General features: G+C 40.6%; 1 protein-coding gene across 1 annotated transcript in view; it reads left to right on the top strand.

The window, feature by feature from the left end:
- The first annotated feature begins 19,651 nt into the window (after nt 1-19,651).
- Nucleotides 19,652-20,734, top strand: part of LOC109907398 (delta-type opioid receptor) — a 32,866-nt gene continuing 31,783 nt past the window's right edge. Inside the window, exon 1 of the mRNA XM_020505333.2 lies at nt 19,652-20,180. Coding sequence (XP_020360922.2) covers nt 19,936-20,180 — 245 coding nt within the window. The 5' untranslated portion in view covers nt 19,652-19,935. The remainder of the gene's footprint in view (nt 20,181-20,734) is intronic.

The raw sequence follows: 20,734 nt of genomic DNA, 5'->3' as shown, positions 1-20,734 counted from the left end.
AACAACTTATCATCAAAACAGCAGAACTATTGTACTACCTCACAGTGATGATCAATTGTAAGGAAAAAGTTAGACAGCAGGTTGAAACAGTGTAAAACAAGGTTATTGTGGATGTTGTTTCTTAGCCTAACACAACGAAATGGACAGCGCTTTCTAAGGTGATGATTAATAAAAAATATACAAACCAATATTAGACTTAATGCAGAGGCTTACGAGCCCAAGCCCTCAAAGCAAACATTCTGAATCAAAATGATGATTGTGCAGTTATACAATACATACCCTACCAGCATATTCTGAATGGCCGAAAAACATAAAACAAACCAGATTTAAAATGTTTTTGGTACAAAATTAGTCTAGATTTTGAGTGTGAACTGCCCTAGGCGATGTTGTTGGTTCATTGATTGTGCAGGGCCTCTTACAGTTCGCCTACAATTAGTGAATTTGTATTTAATTTTGAATAGCCAAGTAATAAGGATTTTTTAAAATGTTCATAATTAATTGGGTGACACATTACGTTTAGCTATACAGAATATCTCACCACCATGCGTTTCCATCTCCTCCCCTAGCTCATGTATTCCTTTCTTGGGCACGCAAACGGCTGTCAACAGTCTAGTGAAATGTTTTGTTGCGAAAACGTCTTACTATCGATGTTCTCGAACAGATTTCACTTGATTTCCCAAATGAAGGACTGGGTAGCTGCAGGAACAAGGTTGGAGAGCCCATGACATACAGACTGAGGCAGCTCCTCAAACAGTGGTTGATGCATGGAGTGAAATAAGTGTTCTTGTATTTAATTTTCAGCTGCTCATAATAAGCACATGCTCTGCTATAAATCCGAAGTAGCCTACAAAATGGACCTGCGGGAAAGCGTGCGGCCTCCATTCGCTATTCGAGTGCATACAGATGACATGTCTCTTTTTCACCTGCCCATTTGATAATGGGCCATTCTAAATTGAAAGACAAACTACAATTGAGAATAGTCTGATGGGTGAAGGAAATATGATTTGATGAGTGAACCGCTGTGCAGCCTGGGGCCTTTCTCAAATCATAAATAGCCTGTAGTTGCACCTTGCAGCCCATATATGTTTTGATTTCGTAAAAATGTGGAAAAAGTCAAGGGGTCTGAATACTTTCCGAATGCACTGTATGTCTGGAGGACTGGAGATGCTAAATGTTAATTAACGGTCAATTACAGTGAGACCGGCAGTCTTTTGCATGACAATAACGTCTGACAAAATGTCACGACTGCCACAGCCCTACTGTTAGCTAGCAAGCCAACGTTAGCTTGCTTACTGTTAGCTATCTAGAGAGCCAACATTAGCTTGCTTGCTCGCAAGCTTATGTTACGTGTATGATCTGTGTTGTAATATTATGTGCATCTCAGAAATCTAGTTAAAGCCTAATATTAGCTAGCTAGCTAACATTGAAACTAATTTATTAGCTTTAGCTACCTGCAGATTCATACTACAGCATTTCATGCATAGTGGCTAGCTATGACAATCCATTTGTATTGCTAGTAGTATAGGTTAGGTTTATGGTTAATTGTTTAGCTAGCTAGCTAGCGCCATGTCTAAACAAAATACTATTATTATTATTACTAAACAAATTACTATGATTATTACATGACCCATCAATTTAGACAAGTGTGTCTGGTAGGAGTATGCCGACATGGCCATACTCATATTCGTATTCGTATCCGTAAATTGACAGTTGATGGTCAGATTGGATGATAGTCGTGATCGGAAAAAATGGAAGTGTTTTACAATGCCTAAATAGATTGTGTCAAAATACCTCCCTGCATGTTATCATTGCAAAAAAAGGAGCAGCGTGCTGAGAGGTATGTCTGTGTGTGTGTCTGAGTCCTCAACTTGCAGTGGGAAGCCAAGTTTGCTGTCACTCAGTCAGAATGTGCATTAGCATTTCATATTTTTTTCCCTACCCTTGCCTTACTTGTTAGATATTATGCACATTGATAGCTTGATAGCGAATGTCCTCGCCATGTGATGTATCATAGTAGCAGGCAGCAGAAATCTGAATGATCAGACTAAAAACGTGATCGGATGAATCAGGTTTAAAAAACCGACAAGTACACCTTAAGGAACACGCTGTGCACCTCCTTCACAGAACAGAGCAAACTGTCTCTAACCAGAATAGAAAGAGAAGTGGGAGGCCGTGGTACACAACTGAGCAAGAGGACAAGTACATTATAGTGTCTAGTTTGAGAAACAGACGCCTCATAAGTCCTCAACTGGCAGCTTCATTAAATAGTACCCGCTAAAATACCAGTCTCAACGTCAACAGTGAAGAGGCGACTCCGGGATGCTGGCCTTCTAGGCAGAGTTCCTCTGTCCAGTGGCTGTGTTCTTTTCTTTTTATTGGCCAGTCTGAGATATGGCTTTTTCTCTACAGCTCTGCGTAGAAGGCAAAGTACAAAGACAGGTGAAACAGATCAGGGTGTGACAGAAACACCTGCATTTTTTTGGGGTGTATTTTGGAGCTGCCTTACTCAAGAAAGCAAAAAGGAGACCATGTTAGTAGGAGGCGTTATTAACTCAATACATTTCTGTATTGCATTTTTGTATTGCTTAAATCATGTTGACATGCTATCTGGGGGAACCCTTGGAGGTCGGAAATTGTGTAGTCTGTCTGCAAGGAGCTGTTGTTACATTTCATTGTGGCATTTAATTTCATCATTATGCCAGTTCTGTGTTCTCTAATTTGAAAGATAACATATTTATAGCGTCAACCCATCCAATTAAACCAGGTAATGATGCGGGTGGAACAGTTTTATTCGCGTAGTTAGTGTGAGTGTGTTGTTGAGACATAGTGGAGACGTCTATGTGGTAATTTGAAGATCAATATCTGTGTGTTTAATAAATAATACAGACATTTTATCAGGAACTAGTCTAGACTGGGTGAGTCAGAAACCAGGCGGGAAGTGAAATGTGGTAGCGAATTCTCTCTCTCTCTCTCTCTCTCTCTCTCTCTCTCTCTCTCTCTCTCTCTCTCTCTCTCTCTCTCTCTGTCATAAGTTATCATATAAGCCTAAGAGTTGGCTATCAGATGATGTGCTTGATAAGGATGGTCTTGCGTCACTTTGCAAAGTTTCAGAAATAAACAACAACTATTGATTGATGACTCTGCCTCGGCAACTTGTTCCACAGACAAAACATTGATTAATGTCATCATGACGACAAGACAAGCTTCTCAAAAAGTATACTTTTTCTGCAAGGCTCTTAGGTGTAGTTTGTCATATGCACATTACATAGCTATGATGCATATCTTCGTTATTCTGTTGAACTAAACCACCCTGTGGCTACATTATGTTTTGGCACCCCTTTAATCTTTAGCTGAACCTGGTTAACCCCTCTATGTGTTAACTCGTCTGCTAAACCCTCCGGGGCCAGAACTGAAGCAGACAGCCAGGTGGCCAGTAGTAACAAACAGTGTCCTGCCCAGAAAGCAGCTTGACAAGCCAGGAGATTTCCTTTTGGTTAAATTCATGCCACCTGCAGTGTTTGAATTCATGGAGGGTCTCCGTACAGCGATACTGAAAGAGAGAGACAGAGAGAGAGAGAGAGAGAGAGAGAGAGAGAGAGAGAGAGACCAACATACTGCTGCCAGACCTGCCGAGTATTTGGGGCTGACGTGCTCAGGGTTTGGATAGGCATTTTTATGTTTTTTACAGACAACTGGTGAGAGTTTCGTTACCAGAACCAAAGACACATTGACGAAGAAATAATAAATTACTGTAGCACCAATAACAGCTCTGTCAGAGGGTTGCAGTGTATAGTTTTTAAAAGTTTGTACATTTGCTATAACAAAATATCAGGAAGTGTTTGAGAATGAGACGTGGTTCTCTGCAGATTTCTATCAATGCAAACAGGTTAGTATTGATATGACTATCCATCCCTGTCCATTCGAAACTGTGATTTCTATCAAATGATATTAAACGTTTATATTTCTGTACTTAATATCTGTACTGCATGCAATACTTACTCTCAACCTATTGTGGTACATGGACATCTACAGTGCTGGTGAGAAACCTCCCTCAAGAAAGAAACTGAAAGGACCGACGCTGGAGATCGGCAGCAGGTACAGGGAGTTTAATGCGGAACAGACAGGTAATAAGACAGGAACAGCGTCAACACACGGGTAACAACGACATACTAACATTAATGCAGCAGTGGGGAACTGAGAAATATAGGGGAGGTAATTAACCAGTGATTGAGTCCAGGTTAGTCCAATAATTCACTGATGTGAGTGACGAAGGAAGGCAGGTGTGCTTACTGATGGTGGCAGGAGTGCGTAATGCTGGGGAGCCTGGTGCCTTCGAGCGCCAGGGAGGGGGAGCGGGAGGGTGACAGAAACAAACATTAGCTCACTGTTGCCTTGAGGTGCGTCAAACAGACAGGCAGGCAGGCAGCCAGACAGACAGACAGGCGGGACATTTTAAAAAAGAAAGAAAGAGAGAAAGACAGACATAAATGTCACACATATATACACATACACACACACATTCTAACTCTGCCTGAGGCCACCTCCATTACCCACAATTACACGTTGAGTACCTCAAACTGCCCAGTGGAGCTGCTGACAGATTGGGCCTGTTGGGAAATGAAAGCCAAAGCATTGTCTTAGTCCCAAATGGCAGACTATTCCTTATTCAGTATACTGCTAGCGCTTTGGTCAAAAGCAGTGCTCTAAATATAGAATAGGACACTATTTAGGACACAAAAGGGAATTTCTGATATTCGTTACATAAGGGGTTAACCAGGTTCCCCCTCAGCACTGCCTGGACTGCGCCAAAATGCTAACTGCTTCCATTTGAGTTTTGTTATATATAATTTTCTATCTATTGTGGTTAGATAGAATGAGCAGTCATGGGGTCAGTTGTTATGAGTAGTCATGGGGTCGGTTGTTATGAGTAGTTATGGGGTCGGTGGTTATGAGTAGTTATGGGGTCGGTTGTTATGAGTAGTTATGGGGTCGGTTGTTATGAGTAGTTATGGGGTCGGTTGTTATGAGTAGTTATGGGGTCGGTGGTTATGAGTAGTTATGGGGTCGGTTGTTATGAGTAGTTATGGGGTCGGTTGTTATGAGTAGTTATGGGGTCGGTTGTTATGAGTAGTTATGGGGACGGTTGTTATGAGTAGTTATGGGGTCGATGGTTATGAGTAGTTATGGGGTCGGTGGTTATGAGTAGTTCTGGGGTCGGTTGTTATGAGTAGTTATGGGGTCGGTTGTTATGAGTAGTTATGGGGTCGATGGTTATGAGTAGTTATGGGGTCGATGGTTATGAGTAGTTATGGGGTCGGTGGTTATGAGTAGTTATGGGGTCGGTGGTTATGAGTAGTTATGGGGTCGGTTGTTATGAGTAGTTATGAGGTCGATGGTTATGAGTAGTTATGGGGTCAGTGGTTATGAGTAGTTATGGGGTCAGTGGTTATGAGTAGTTATGGGGTCAGTGGTTATGAGTAGTTCTGGGGTCGGTTGTTATGAGTAGTTATGGGGTCGGTTGTTATGAGTAGTTATGGGGTCGGTTGTCATGAGTAGTTATGGGGTCGGTTGTCATGAGTAGTTATGGGGTCGGTTGTTATGAGTAGTTATGGGGTCAGTGGTTATGAGTAGTTATGGGGTCGTTCTGACTTGATATTCCTCTGGACAATATAAGGTACTGTATGTCAAGTTTCCATAGAAGGTGGGCAACAGCCTTCAAAGTCAAGGTGATGTCAATGCTGCTGATTGGACTGCCAGACAGAGTGATACAGAATGGGCCAAGGATATAAATAACTCCCATATCATCGCAACTATGTTCGTCGTCATCAATAGCAAGATAGGAAACCATGGCTTGAGTCGAAGCACAAGTCTGGACAAACAGTCATAAGGGTGTACAGTAATAGTGTTATTACATTCAGAGTAATCTTGACCTTTTTTCCCCAATAAAGTGGTATGTCATATTGCTGTTTGGGGTTTTAGGCTGGGTTTCTGTACAGCACTTTGAGATATCAGCTGATGTACGAAGGGCTATATAAATAAATTTGATTTGATTTGATTTGATTTGATGTGAGAACTTCTATACTATATAATTCTGTTCAGCAACCCGTTATTGTGTTAGCCTGGTCCCAGTTTGCGCCGTCTTGCCAACTCCTATGATTATTAATGTCATGCCAGTGACCACAGGAGTTGGCAAGAAAGCACAAACAGATTTCAGACCAGGTTATAGGCTAACCTTGTATATTCATGCTTTGTTCTTGGTTCTTTCCTGTTAGACAGCCTACATCTTCCACTTCATCTCTCTCTCTCTCCCTCACTTACTCCCTCACTGTCTCCCTCCCCCTCTCTCATCCTCCCTCTCTCCCTTCTTCCTTCTTCCTCTGCCAGGCATCAGGAGAGCAGCATGGAGGGAGAAGGAGAGAAGAGGGACACTTGGCTAGTAATGAGATGAGGTGGAACAATATGTTTGTTTTTTCTTCCAGTTCTCGCCTCCCTTCTGTTCACGTCCTGTCAGTTCTCATGACTTAAACACACACAGGCACACGGACACACACAAACACCGACGCACATGGATGCAGGCACACACACACACTGTAGCCCATCCTGCCTCATAACACTGTCTCCGTCAATAACCACAAATACATCACATTCCTGTGAACTTCGTGCTTCATTCACCCCCTTCCCCAAAAAATTGGTCCCTCACTGGATTTTTCAACCTGGTTTGGCAGAACTACTCCCTTTTATATGTAATTCTAAAGGCTATCCCTTGTTTACTGCAATTATCTAAGGTCAAAACCATTCCTCCCTACTTGACCTCTTTCTCATATCAACAGCCAGCCGTTATTTGTGAGCATCTGTAGGGTGTTATACAGTATAGTGCAAAGCTGTTATGAAGGAAAGGGAAAGGGGGATACCTCGTCAGTTGTGCAACTGAATGCATTCAACTGAAATGTGTCTTCCGCATTTAACCCAACCCCTCTGAATCAAGCCACAACAAATGTGTTATTTTTTCACACTGAAGTCTGTGTGTGTTTGACAGAGCTTGCCATTATCCTGAGGTTGCCACAGTTACTACCATTTGTTGGATGTTCCTTAATGAGCATGCAAAGCAATCACTACCGTGCTCACACACATAGACACACACGATTGTTACAGTCTTCACTGCTGTTCATATCACATCCACCATAACTCTAACAGTCATTAAATCCTGTTGAGTCCCTTACATCAAAGAATGGATGTCATGCTTGTCAGCCACAGTCATAGTAGAATGACGGCCAAGTAGAGAAGAGAAAGAGAGGTGAGAGGTGTATCACTGATTCAACAAAAAAGATACAATGTTACATTACAACGGGCAGAAGAGAAGAATGAGGAGGTTACGTGAGGGAGGGAGAAAAGGTACAATGTTATGTTACAACGGCAAGGTAGAAAAGAAAGAAAGGCAGAAATGGAGGTATGACTGATTCTATTGAGCATCACTGGAGGGGAACAGGTGTGATCATACAAGCGGGGGAAAGGTGAAATAACAGCTTCTGTAGATGCTGCTGTTTTCTGCCAGTCAGCCTGAGCCTGGTGCTGTAGAACATCTTCTGATGTAAAACTGAACATGTTCTGCATTTTCACTGGACCATGCTGTGAAATGTAGAAATAATGACCTCATGAAGTAACATGTTTATTTCTAGCATCTAACCAAGAGGAAACGGAGGAAGAAAGAAATATTCAAAGACAAAAAAAAATTAAAAAGAGATCAACTTTGTTATGTTGTCAAAAGCAGCATATCTCCTGTTGTTTTCAAGCAGGGAAGATACCAAACCAAGCCAAGGGCAACCATATGGTTAGAAGAATACTTTCCTATTTTGTCAAAAACCTATCCTGTTCTCCTTTAGTAGCTGTATCCAGGAGAGTGTGAGGACTCAGGGGTCTAGATAATGTGCTCCATCTGCTCTTGCCCTGTTGAAGAGGCTGTATGGTTCAAACCGTCCCATTTGGCTGCTTCAGAGGGAGATTTAATAGACTTCAAATGAGTCACTTGCCAGTCGCCTGTTACCAACTGGGCGAAGGGGGGAAGCCATTGGCATAGTCACGTTCTACCAACTGGGCAAACAGGGAAAACGATTGGCACATCCCCTGTTACCAAATGAGCAAAGAAGAAAGCAACTGTTAGGAATTGGTTGAAGGGGGTAAGCCATTGGCACAGGTGTCACGCCCTGGCCATAGACAGGTTTTTATTTTCTATTTTGGGTAGGCTAGGGTGTGACTAGGGGGCATTCTAGTTTCTTTATTTCTATGTTTTCTTTTTCTATGTTTTGGCCGGGTATGGTTCTCAATCAGAGACAGCTGTCTATCGTTGTCTCTGATTGGAAATCATACTTAGGCAGACTGTTTTTCCATCTTAGTTGTGGGTAGTTGTCTTTGTTAGTGGCCTGTATAGCCCTAGTAAGCATCACAATCGTTTCTTTGTTTCTTGTTTTGTTAGCGACATTTACATAAATAAAGGAAAATGTACGCTCACTGCACCTTGGTCCGGGCCATTTCCACAATGACTTCCGTGACAACAGGAACAATATGAACCAAAGGAACACTTATATGTGCCAAACACCAACCACTGCCATGTGTCTCCTAAAAGTGCCACCATCAACATAAAGGTGTCTCTCATGACAGATTGGGCTCTGAGATGATCAAAATAAAGACAAACATCTATTCAATCTGTATAGCTGAAGTGTTGCAGATTGCGCAATAAAAATGTTAAGGTAATTTACCATTGAGCCGATATATACAGTTTTTACTGTGAATGTATTCTCCGCATATGCGTGCATATTGACATTTAAAAGTGGTCACGCTGTAACGCTGAACTTCCGCGACATGGTTTGAATAGAGCCCCTAAACAAGCAAACACTGCAGAACACCCAGGCCTACAGTTACATCAATCTAGAAACAAAGAGCGTTGGTGATAAATTCTAAATTCATTTCTCGCTGTACATGTCTGCAACAGTCAAGTGATGATAGTTAGTCAGAATAATACCAAAGTGAAATATATCTTTTATTCCAGTCCAAAGTGAATGTGGCCTGAAATGGCTTCTCTGGTGCTTGAGCTACAGAACATGACACACACATCTCCTCAGTCAAACAAACAAAGACGATAAACATTTTTGAGATTACAAAGGAGACGATAAAAAAATGTCAAGATTTAATTTAAAATTACTGTTTTAATCAAGCAATGTTGATTGATCTTTCGAGTTTGGGCATATGACCCAAATATTTTCTCATCCATTCTAAAACGATAAAACATTTGATTACGTGATTGCGTTAAAAACATGCAACAATTAACTCGTTAATAAACTGGGGCACCACGGAAGAGTGTTTATAGAGCTGCTGTATTCCAAATAAACTCTTAAAACCTCTCTAGGGGTGTGGGATGCTACCGTCCCACCTGGCCAAAATACAGTGAAATTGCAGAGCGCCAAATTCAAAAACAGAAATACTCATTATAAAAATTCATGAAACATATAAGTGTTGAACATCGGTTTAAAGATGAACTTCTTGTTAATCCAACCACAGTGTCAGATTTCAAAAATACTTTACAGCGAAAGCATACCATGCAATTATCTGAGAACAGCGCCCAGCAGACAAATCATTACAAACAGTAACCAGCCAAGTAGATGAGTAACAAAAGTCAGAAATAGCGTTAAAATATATCACTTACCTTTGATGATCTTCGTATGGTTGCACTCCCTGTGCATGTCTCCATGTCGTTTTGTTTGATGAAGTCCCTCTTTATATTCAAAAACCTCAGCTTTGTTGGTGCATTTTGTTCAGTAATACATTGGAACAAAGCGCGGTCACAACAGACAGACGAAAAATCTAAAAAGTACCATAAAAGTTCATAGAAACATGACAAATGTAGAGGATGCCATCAAGATCGTGACCTGTGTCATAAGTCTTTGTATGGTGGATAGGCTTTCAATAGAAAAACAGGCATTTCAAAATTAAATCACTTCATGGATGGATTTTCGCCTGCCATTTCAGTTCTGTTATACTCACAGACATTATTTGAACAGTTTTAGAAACTGTTGAGTGTTTTCTATCCAGATTTACCAATAATATGCATATCCTAGCTCCTGGACCTGAGTAGCAGGCAGTTTACTTTGGGCACGCTTTTCATCCAAAATTCCAAATGCTGCCCCCTACCCTAGAGAAGTTAAAGACATTTAATTTCATACAAAATAATAAGGATTTTTATTGTTAGATTAATAATTTGATTAAACAAATATATAGGCCTACTCAATAACAGAAAAATAACTAGTGGTGACTCTACCCTTGATATTACAAGGAACAATGGAAATTGACAACTCTGTCTTCATCTATTTCTTTCTTGTAAGCATTTTCACATCCTGGAGTCTGAAGCCGGTGGTAGACAAGAAGAATGCATGACAATGTATCATAGACACTGTACATTACCCTATATTAGTTATCATCATAATCATCATTTCTATACTTTAGGCTAGGTCTTGCTAGTAGTTGTGTTATCCAGCTAGCATTAACAGTTCTTGCTAACACTAATAAGCTACATTTAGCTACATTGAAAAGGAACTAGCTAACATTACTCGTCATAGTGTGTTGACAAAAGTAACGTAAACTCACCCCATTCCATACAAATGTGCGCAACCGCAACATTCAAACAAGGCTACAAAGAAAGCTAATGGGACTGTAGCGACTGTGTTGACTTCAAAATCGGGGGTGTGAACTGGGTTTCTATTCAAGCGTTGATCGACATGGTAATGGCTCTATAGCATTGGAGAAAAGTTTAAAAAACGGACCCTCCGTTACATCTTGACGTGTCATGTCGTAACGTACAGCACGCATAAAGCAACTATTTCAATCTTACAATCTCTCTCCACCAGGTGTAGCACTTCTATCATTCGTTAAAAACAAGAAATGGACAGTGACGGGGGTAAGGTGGGGATACCTAGTCATTTTTTTGCGTCATCATTGCATGCGATCATCATTCTCAAAGCCGCTGTTTACTTCTAAGATCACTTTAGCACCGCCCTAAAAACCCGATTCAAATTCGACACAAACCTTCAAATAGGTATGTAATGACACATTATATAAACTCTTTATAGTATTTTATTTACATTTTAGATGGCGATAAGGTGATAAGTTGGACAGATCGAGTGAAAAAAAGCTATTTTCCCACACCACATCTCTCCTTCTCACACGCATTAGTTTCGCTTCCCCACCCGCCATTTTTCAAAAGACCCGACTGGGCTCATTGCCTGCTTGAATTATGCAGAAACGGGCAGCGTTTAGGTAATGTAATTGATTCTGTTGGAAAGGGGAGAAATTGTGCTTTACAATGGTATTGACATTACAGTTGATCTGGAAGTATTACTTTTTTGCGGCGCTAAAATATGGGCAATTGTACGGACCAAGGCAATGTACGAGTTTACGTGAGTTTACATTAGCTAGCTAGCTAATGTTAACATGCTGGGTGTGTCTCGCGTAATACCTTTGGGGTACGGACACACTGAGATTCAGGTTCAGGGAAGATAAGACCACAAATAATTGATAAGACCATCGAGCCCAGCTAATGTTAGCTATGAATTTAGCCAGCGAGTAGCAACCATGGCATAAACTATTATCCAGATTGAGCCGGTAGCTAGCTAGTCAAGATTAGAAAAATAATTGAAAGGTTTGCTAGCTAGCTAGCTAAATTGTCCTGCAGAATTCATGTATCCAAAAAGGCTAAACAAATTGCATGTAAAACTTACTTTCTCTCTCCTGTGTTGACGTTTTTGTCGAGTTCACAACAGTGTTTTTTAATTTTGCAATCTCAATTCTGCATACCGACCTTCTTCTCGACACCGTTCTTTGCTCACTGTCACATGAAGTCAGTGTCAACACATGTGGGCACGTTCAAGGTCGTCGTGTTGCACACAGATGGGCAGATCTTGACATGATGTCTTAATTCCTGGGATAAAGAAATAATTGCACCAATGCATCCCTTCCAAAAGTAAGAACGTTCCTCAACAGTGAAACTCTTGCAAGGTTACATGATGAAATTAAGAGTCTGTCGTACGACCATTTAAGTAAATTTCTAAACCATTATTCAACCAAGCTTAATAGGCTTACAATTTGGCAAGCACGAATGACGATCTCACAATTTTAACCATAACTGTTTATTAATGTGTCTAATATCTAAATGTTTCATTGTTAAGTAATTTTTTATGTGAACCGTTTGTAAACCCATTTTGCCATTGGGCCTGGGCAGACTCCATAGCCCTTTATTGCACAGATGTATCAATGAGGTGGTCAGTAATTACATATGTAATTACACTGTAATTAGGATCCCTTAAAATGAAGAGTTATTGAAAGGATGAAAAATAAAGGGTATGACAAAAGGGATCTACGCTGTCATGCTGTATTATGGTGAGGAGGAAGCTTACTTCTCTGATTGTGGCCTGCATCTCCAACTCTCTCTCTAATTGGTAGAAGGATGTCATTAGAACCAGTTTACAACGAGAACTGCTGCCGGGCTTACTGTGGTTTACTGTCTGTCAATACCTCACTCAACGATTGGTCTGCCTAGTTGTGGCCCCTCTACCTGTGGTGGGCTGTCTCCCATTCTCTTTAACAGGGAAGCCTTTCCCCTCCTCTCAGCCAGGCCCAGATGAAAGCTGCTCTGAAGTAGCCCATCCCATCCACAGGCCTCCGAAGTTCAGCAAGATGTGTTTGTTTGTCTGTCTCTCTGTCACCATGTGGAGGAACAAACCTTCCTAACAGAATTTGTTCTGCTCTGTGTTTTAATGAGAATACATTTATATTTGGATATGTGGATGTGGAGGTGGTTGTCAGACAGACACAGAGAGATAGGGAAGAGATATGGTTGGTGTTATAATTGGTGTTATTTACATGTATGGGAAGCGGCAAGACAATAGAGACTATAGAGACCATAGCATTTATGACTATAAACTATTGATACTATGGATGCTGAGGGACTGTAAATGCTGAGGAACTATAGATGCTGTAGGGGCCATAGATGCTGTAACTATTGGGACTATGGATGCTATTAGGACTATTGATGCTCAGGGACTACAGATGCTCAGGGACCATGGATACTGTAGAGACTATAGAGGAACTGCAGAAGATAAATATAACGTGGAAGAAGGCTAGAGCTAGTCTTAGAGAGAAGACTAGAGCGAGGGTAAGTATTGGTACCATGCCCTGCTGACAGCTGTCTGTAGGCATTTACAACATAAATGTCTACATAGCCTGCAGCCACTGGTAGAGAATAGCATAAGGTGCACTATGTGCTATTTTATATGTATAGTGAAGATACAGTGGCTTGCGAAAGTATTCACCCCCTTGGCATTTTTCATATTTTGTTGCCTGGAATAAAAATGCATTTTGGGGGGGTTTGTATCATTTGATTTACACAACATGCCTACCACTTTGAAGATGCAAAATATATATTTTTTGAGAAAGACAAGAAATAAGACATAAAGACAGAAAACTTGAGCATGCATAACTATTCATCCCACCAAAGTCAATACTTTGCAGAGACACATTTTGCAGCAACTACAGCTGCAAGTCTCTTGGTGTATGTCTCTATAAGCTTGACACATGGGGATTTTTTCTGGGATTTTTTTCCCATTCTTCAAGGCAAAACAGCTCCAGCTCCTTCAAGTTGGATGGGTTCCGCTTGTGTACAGCAATCTTTAATTCATACCACAGATTCTCAATTGGATTGAGGTCTGGGCATTGACTAGGCCATTCCAAGACATTTAAATGTTTCCCTTAATCCACTCGAGAGTTGCTGTAGCAGTATGCTTAGGGTCATTGTCCAGCTGGAAGTTGAACCTTCATCTCAGTCTCAAATCTCTGGAAGACTGAAACAGGTTTCCCTCAAGAATTTCCCAGTATTTGGCGCCATTCATCATTCCTTCTGACCAGTTTACAGTCCCTACCAATGAAAAACATATCCACGGCATGATGCTGCCACCTCCATGCTTCACTGTGGGGATGGTGAGGTGTTGGGTTTTGAGCCAGACATAGCATTTTCCTTGATGGCCAAATAGCTCAATTTTTGTCTCATCTGACCAGAGTACCTTCTTCCTTCTTTTTCTTTAAGCAATGGCTTTTTTCTGGCCACTCTTCCGTAAAGCCCAGCTCTGTGGAGTGCACGGCTTAAATACTCCAATCTCTGCTGTGGAGCTTTGCAGCTCCTTCAGGGTTATCTTTGGTCTCTTTGTTGAATCTCTGATTAATGCCCTCCTTGCCTGGTCTGTGGGTTTTGGTGGGCAGCCCTCTATTGGCAGGTTTGTTGTGGTGCCATAATCCTTCCATTTTTTGATAATGAATTTCATGGTGCTCCGTGGGATGTTCAAAGTTATTTTTTTTAACCCAACCCTGATCTGTACTTCTCCACAACTTTGTCCCCTGACCTGTTTGGAGAGCTCCTTCGTCTTCATGGTGCCGCTTGCTTTGTGTTGCCTCTTACTTAGTGGTGTTGCAGACTCTGGTGCCTTTCAGAACAGGTGTATATATATACTAAGATCATATACATATACAGATCATGTGACACTTAGATTGCACACAGGGGGACTTCATTGAACTAATTATGTGACTTCTGAAGGTAATTGTTTGCACCAGATATTGTTTAGGGGATTTCCTAGCAAAGGGGGTGTATACTGTACATATGCACGCACCACTTTCCGTTTTTATTTTTTATTATTATTTTTTGAAACAAGTAATTATGTTCATTTCACTTCACCAATTTGGACTATTTTGTGTATGTCCATAATATGAAATCTAAATTATAGGTTGTAAATCATATGGTGTACATAGGAGGTAACGACATAGAATTGTTGAAGATGCACATGGGTGATAAGGGAGATTACTGAGTGTGTTTGGGAATAGTACTGTAAAACTGAATGTGTATGTAAAAGTTGTGTATGGTTGTGTGGAAAGGACCTGTTAAGCTGATTGAAATTTGGATAATAAGCTGATTGATAAACATGTGGGTGTTAAACTCATTGGAATTTGGATAATAAGCTGATTGATAAACATGTGGGTGTTAAACTCATTGGAATTTGGATAATAAAATGATTGATTGACATTTGGATGTTAAGAGATTGAAATGTGGATATTAAGCTGACTGTACAGAGGGAATGAGAGCGGTCAAGGGACTAGCTCCAGTGTGAAAGAGGATTACTGAGTGCGTGAAATAATTCATACCCCAACCATTCTGAGCTGAGTTTTTAGATCTATAACTTTATCTAGGGGTTCTGTCCACCACCGCCCATCGATCTACAGGTAGTGAGCAGGAAAAAAAAAATAGGAAGTAGTTTATAATTTATCAATAGTCCTATGTGTGATTCGAACCACGAGAAGGACATAGAGAGAGCTGTATCTCGTCTATTTTACAATTACCTTATGGGATAGTTATTTCCTTATGGAGTTATCAAGAAATAATTTGATTTGTTATTCTAATTTGTTTATTTTTTATTTAACAGGCAGTGTTTTTTTTGTTTTTTTGGATGCATGAATCACAATGTGAGTCATGTGTCCAAAGGGGGAATTACCAGACCCCTGGGGCCCATTGGTAAATATGCTTATTGATTTTCTTCATATGCCTGCATGTAAAAGCAACAAGGAGATGTTGGTAATGGATGACAGTTACTCCAAATGGTTTGAAGTTTTCCCCACATCAAGTGATATATGTGTATTGCTGCTGTTGTTTTATTTTCTTGTTTTTGTCTTGCTTCAATAACAAATCTCACCAGATTGGGTCTGCTGGATATTCTGGATTTCTCCCTAAGGATTAGCCCTCTAACTCCCTTGACCAGTAACTATGCAATGAAGTCGCTAAGATGATAGGGGAGTATAAGCCAAATTTGGGAGAGGGGAGGGGGGGGGGGTGGATTCAACTGTGTGTTGTTATTGTTTTAGAAGTCTGGATTTCCTGAATTACAAATGCCCTAAACTAAACTGTTGTTCTGGTCTGTCCTCTCCCAAGGTTTTGGCAAAGGTGACCACAGATGGTATCAGATGCATGGAAGATAATTCAGTCAAGCACAGTGTGAACCTCAACACCACCTCTAAGCAGCTGAAAATGGCAAAAATGGTCATCTAAACCCTTAACCCTTTTACATTATGTGGAACACTGAGCAAGCACCAACCCTTGAATGTATTTGCATAATTGTTAACTTCTTGATGCACCCATCCCATTAGTGGGATAATTTTCGTCAACATCCGCTGAATTGCAGAGCGCCAAATTCAAATTAAATTACTCAAAATATTTAATTTTCATGAAATCACAAGTGCAATATGGCAAAACACATTTTAGCTTGTTGTTAATCCACCTGGTGTGTCAGATTTCAAAAAAGCTTTTCGGCAAAAGCATACCAAGCGTTTATGTAAGGACATCTCTCTCAGCAGACCAAACATTACAAACAGCTAGCAGCCAAGTAGATTGGTCACGAAAGTCAGAAAAGCAATAAAATGAATTGCTTACCTTTGATGATCTTCGGATGTTTGCACTCACGAGACTCCCAGTTACACAATAAATGTTCCTTTTGTTCCATAAAGATTATTTTTATGTCCAAAATACCATTTGGTTGGCGTGTTATGTTCAGAAATCCACAGGCTCGAGCGGTCACGACCGGACAGATGAAAATTCCAAATAGTATCCGTAAAGTTCGTAGAAACACGTCAAATGTTTTTTTTATAATCAATCCTCAGGTTGTTTTTACAATATATAATCGATAATATTTCAACCGGACTGTACCTTCTTCAATAGGAGAAAGAGAGAAAACGCTGCTGGCACCCAGCCATCCAATGATGCGATGTGATCTTTCTCGCTCATTTTTCCAAATAAAAGCCTGAAACTATGTCTAAAGACTGTTCACAACATGTGGAAGCCATAGGAAAAAGAATCTGGTTGATATCCCTTTAAATGAAGTGAAGGCAGGCAATGGAACAGAGCTTTCAAGAAAAACAGCACGTCCGGGTTGGATTTTCGCCTGCAATATCAGTTCTGTTATACTCACAGACAATATTTTGACCGTTTTGGAAACTTTAGAGTGTTTTCTATCCTAATCTGACAATTATATGCATATTCTAGATTTTGGGCCTGAGAAATAGGCAGTTTCATTTGTGTACGTTTTTCATCAAAATTCTGCCCCCTACACTCAACAGATTAAACAACAGGGTTATATTTTTTGACTAAGTTGATGTCCCAGGGACAGTTAGTGAAAAACATAGGTCAATGCAACCCAATTGTGGTAAGAAAAAGATATGGAAACAATGCTTAACGTTGAGATATTTATTCACCTCTGAATCTACAGAACCCTTGTGTATGTGTGTATTTTTGATATTCACTCCCATTAATAGAAGTATAACCTTTATTATGATTATAGCATTACCATACTAATTGGATTGCACAACCCAGAATGAAGGGTTTGAAATTATGAAGTCTGTTTTTTGTGTGTGTTGATTTCCCTTACTTTAACAGGAGTATAGGATATTTTGATATAGAAGCTCAAATCTAAATTCTTACATTAAAATATAATGATTATTATCACATGGAATGTAATGGGAATTTTAATGTTTGTGCTTTTCTTATAACTAATAGCTGTGTTCTATTCATATGCTGTTCTATAAGCCAATTTCTGTGTTCATGCAAGTGGCTGACAGAATGAATCCTTACTATCAGTAGCTGCAATTTGGCAGTACGCCCCTGACCTTATTTTGAGAACGAACTAAAGATATCTCAATTTCAAGGTCTCAGCTTAGAGAGAAGAAGCCTCGTGAGGTGTTGGTCTGTCGCATGTTATGAACCAGTATTGGTTGGTCACATGAATGAAACAAAACGGTAATGATGAATTAATTATGCTAAATCATGCAAATATAATGTGGCTGTATAGCCGTATATAAGACAACTGCTGGGACTGCCCAGGCAGAGCTCCTGATTGACATGCGTACAATGGTGCATTGAGTTGGTTGAAACCTCTCCAACACAGTGACAATAAACAATGATTCATTTAAAATTGATTTTGGGTGGCCCTGTATAAGAATTTCCACGACATGTGCTCGGGTTGTTCTGATGTAATGTTTTACGATTGGGATTTATCTCTGCCCCATCAACCAATGTGGTTGTGACACTTAGGATCAGAGATGATTAAGGGGATATCTAGGCGCATCATCAACGTAGGCACATCATTACTGTGCTTGCATCCAGAAATGCCACCCTATCACCTATATAGTGCACTGCTTTTGTGCACTACCCATAGGGCTCTGGTCAAAGTAGGGCCCTATATAGGGTATTGATTGCCATGTAAGATTCAACCTGTGTGAACTCCAAATATCCATGAAGCTTATATTACTAATAATGAACTGGACCTCTAAGCCCTGCGGGCAGAAGAGTGTTGTATATTTCCTGAAGGGTTTAGCTGTGTGTGAACAAGAGCTTGTATAGCCACTTTACATAGCAAGAAATGAAGGGCCATTATGGAGCCTGGTAAAGTGGAAAGTAATGAGGAGAAGGACTCAGAGAAAAGTAATCAACACAGTAGGAGAGGAATCAATTAAATTATGAAATGAAGAAAGTGAGTGGGAGAGAGAGAGGGGGAGAGGTAAGAAGCGAGTGAGAGAAATAGAGAAAAAACTAGCGACACAGAAACAAAAAGAAAGACAAGAAAATCTGTACCTCTCTCTGATATAAAATATTACGCTCTGAGTCATTTGCATCAATCTAGTGTCCAAATACTGGTACTGTAGCATATCAAGTCTCGTAGTACTGCTAGCTCTATCAATCTCAAGCTTTGAAACACAGCCAGTACATATACCGTGCCTTCGGAAAGTATTCAGAACCCTGTAATGTAACAAAATGTGGAAAATATCAAGAGGTCTGAAACTTTCCGAAATCACTGTATGAGCCATGTTACAATTCCCACCAAGAGGGTTAACCCTATCGTCCCAATGGTAGGGTGATGGGGTAGTATTCTACAGGTGGTATTCATCTGAGAAATATCAATGATTATAAAGAACATTAGCAAATGTAGGCTATCTAATGAGGGGCAGTTTCTCCACAAGCATTTTCCATTAAGATTAAAATTGCCACATCAAAACCAGCTGAGGCACCATTCAATTCCTATTTAGGTTATAGTCTCTATGTGCTTGCCAAGCACCAAGCCTAGAACTACACATCTAGACAAAGGCTAATTCTATCACTAATAGGCCTAGGCCCAGTATTATTTCATTCAAAGTACTGCATTTGGTTATTTATTCAAATAAACTTGCATCATCATGTTATTGTCTGTGAACAATATGTTTATCATGTGTTCTGTCGCATAGTCTACAATAAGTGTAGATATTAATTGGCTTCTTCAGTTCAGCTGAATAGGCTAAAACAATTATCAGCCAACAATGCACAACTTTGATCTCGAAGTATAAGGTTGGTTATAAAAAATCACATGCAGGACCGGATGGGGGGTAACATGAGGCGTTTGGAGAGCGAGACAAATCACCATGTGCACCTTTTCGACTAATGGCTACCGTCAACACCACACAGACCGATCCTCCTGAGAACAGGACTCCTCTCTTTCAACTGGACACATGAAGGAACAGTTATTGGATCATCATTTTCTGTGAAATCTAAACAGTAGTGAAAACACTTTTGCTTTCTTATTTTTTGGGTGGTAAAGTCTGTCATCATTCTGTTAATCAGGATCGACCGTTGGGTGAGACAGACTAACCGACAAAACTCGCCCTTTGGCGCGTAAGGATAAGTACACACCTTCCAACCAATAAAACGCCCAGTAGGCGAAACAAAAGCGCAAGTCGTGCCCTCCTAGCCGACCAGTAGTGCTTGGTGAAGTTTTCAGCACCACGAACCAGAGAACAGAGACAGTCACAGACGCGGGCGACAATAGTATAACCATGGAGCCATCCACTGCCCCCGGTGCTGAACCGGCTGATTTCGAGTTGTACTCGGTGATTCCATCCAATGTCACCTACCCGGACGACGAGATGGGGTTCGAGCCCAACGGAGGAAACTACACCCATCAGCTCCCGGTTCAGAGCGCCTCCAATATTATAGTAGCCATCTCCATCACGGCGCTCTACTCCGTTATCTGCGTTGTGGGATTGCTCGGGAATGTCCTTGTGATGTACGGTGTGGTGAGGTAAGGGCTTTCTACTGGAACTCTACTTAGCCTACTATCATTGGTGACAACTTACTTTTGATATTGTATGCCTATTATTGTCCGTATGAAAATGTGTGAATGCATATCCTTTTGGGGAAATGCATGATAAAAAAAGTACTTTTCTCCCCAAAACTTTTAGGCTATAAAGGAATCGTGTATTTCGTATGGAAATTCTGTTTTTTTTATAGTACAATATTTTATGTGTGCCTCACCATGTTACCTAAGCATAACGATGATTTGTCAAATGTAAGCACAGAAAGTCAATCTTCGGTGACTTGAAGTTGCTACACTGTATTATACATTGTTTGGCAAAAAAATATATACTAATACTTTGCTTTCGTTCAACGATGATACATTTCTGCTGGTGAAACAGTGAATCAATGTTTACTCGCGCTTGAGAACCAGAGGAAAGACATGGAGTCTGGTGGAGTGTGTGTGCTTATGTGTGTGTGTGCGCGTCTACTAGCCTACGTGCATTCTTCGGACTCGCTTTCATATTTCACACGCAGTCGTCCTCAGTTCATGCCGACGCT

The sequence above is a fragment of the Oncorhynchus kisutch genome, linkage group LG17, assembly GCF_002021735.2.
Source record: "Oncorhynchus kisutch isolate 150728-3 linkage group LG17, Okis_V2, whole genome shotgun sequence".
NCBI classification, from domain to species: domain Eukaryota; kingdom Metazoa; phylum Chordata; class Actinopteri; order Salmoniformes; family Salmonidae; genus Oncorhynchus; species Oncorhynchus kisutch.
The sequence above is the reverse complement of the archived record's forward strand: the minus strand, read 5'-3'. Positions and strand labels throughout refer to the sequence as shown.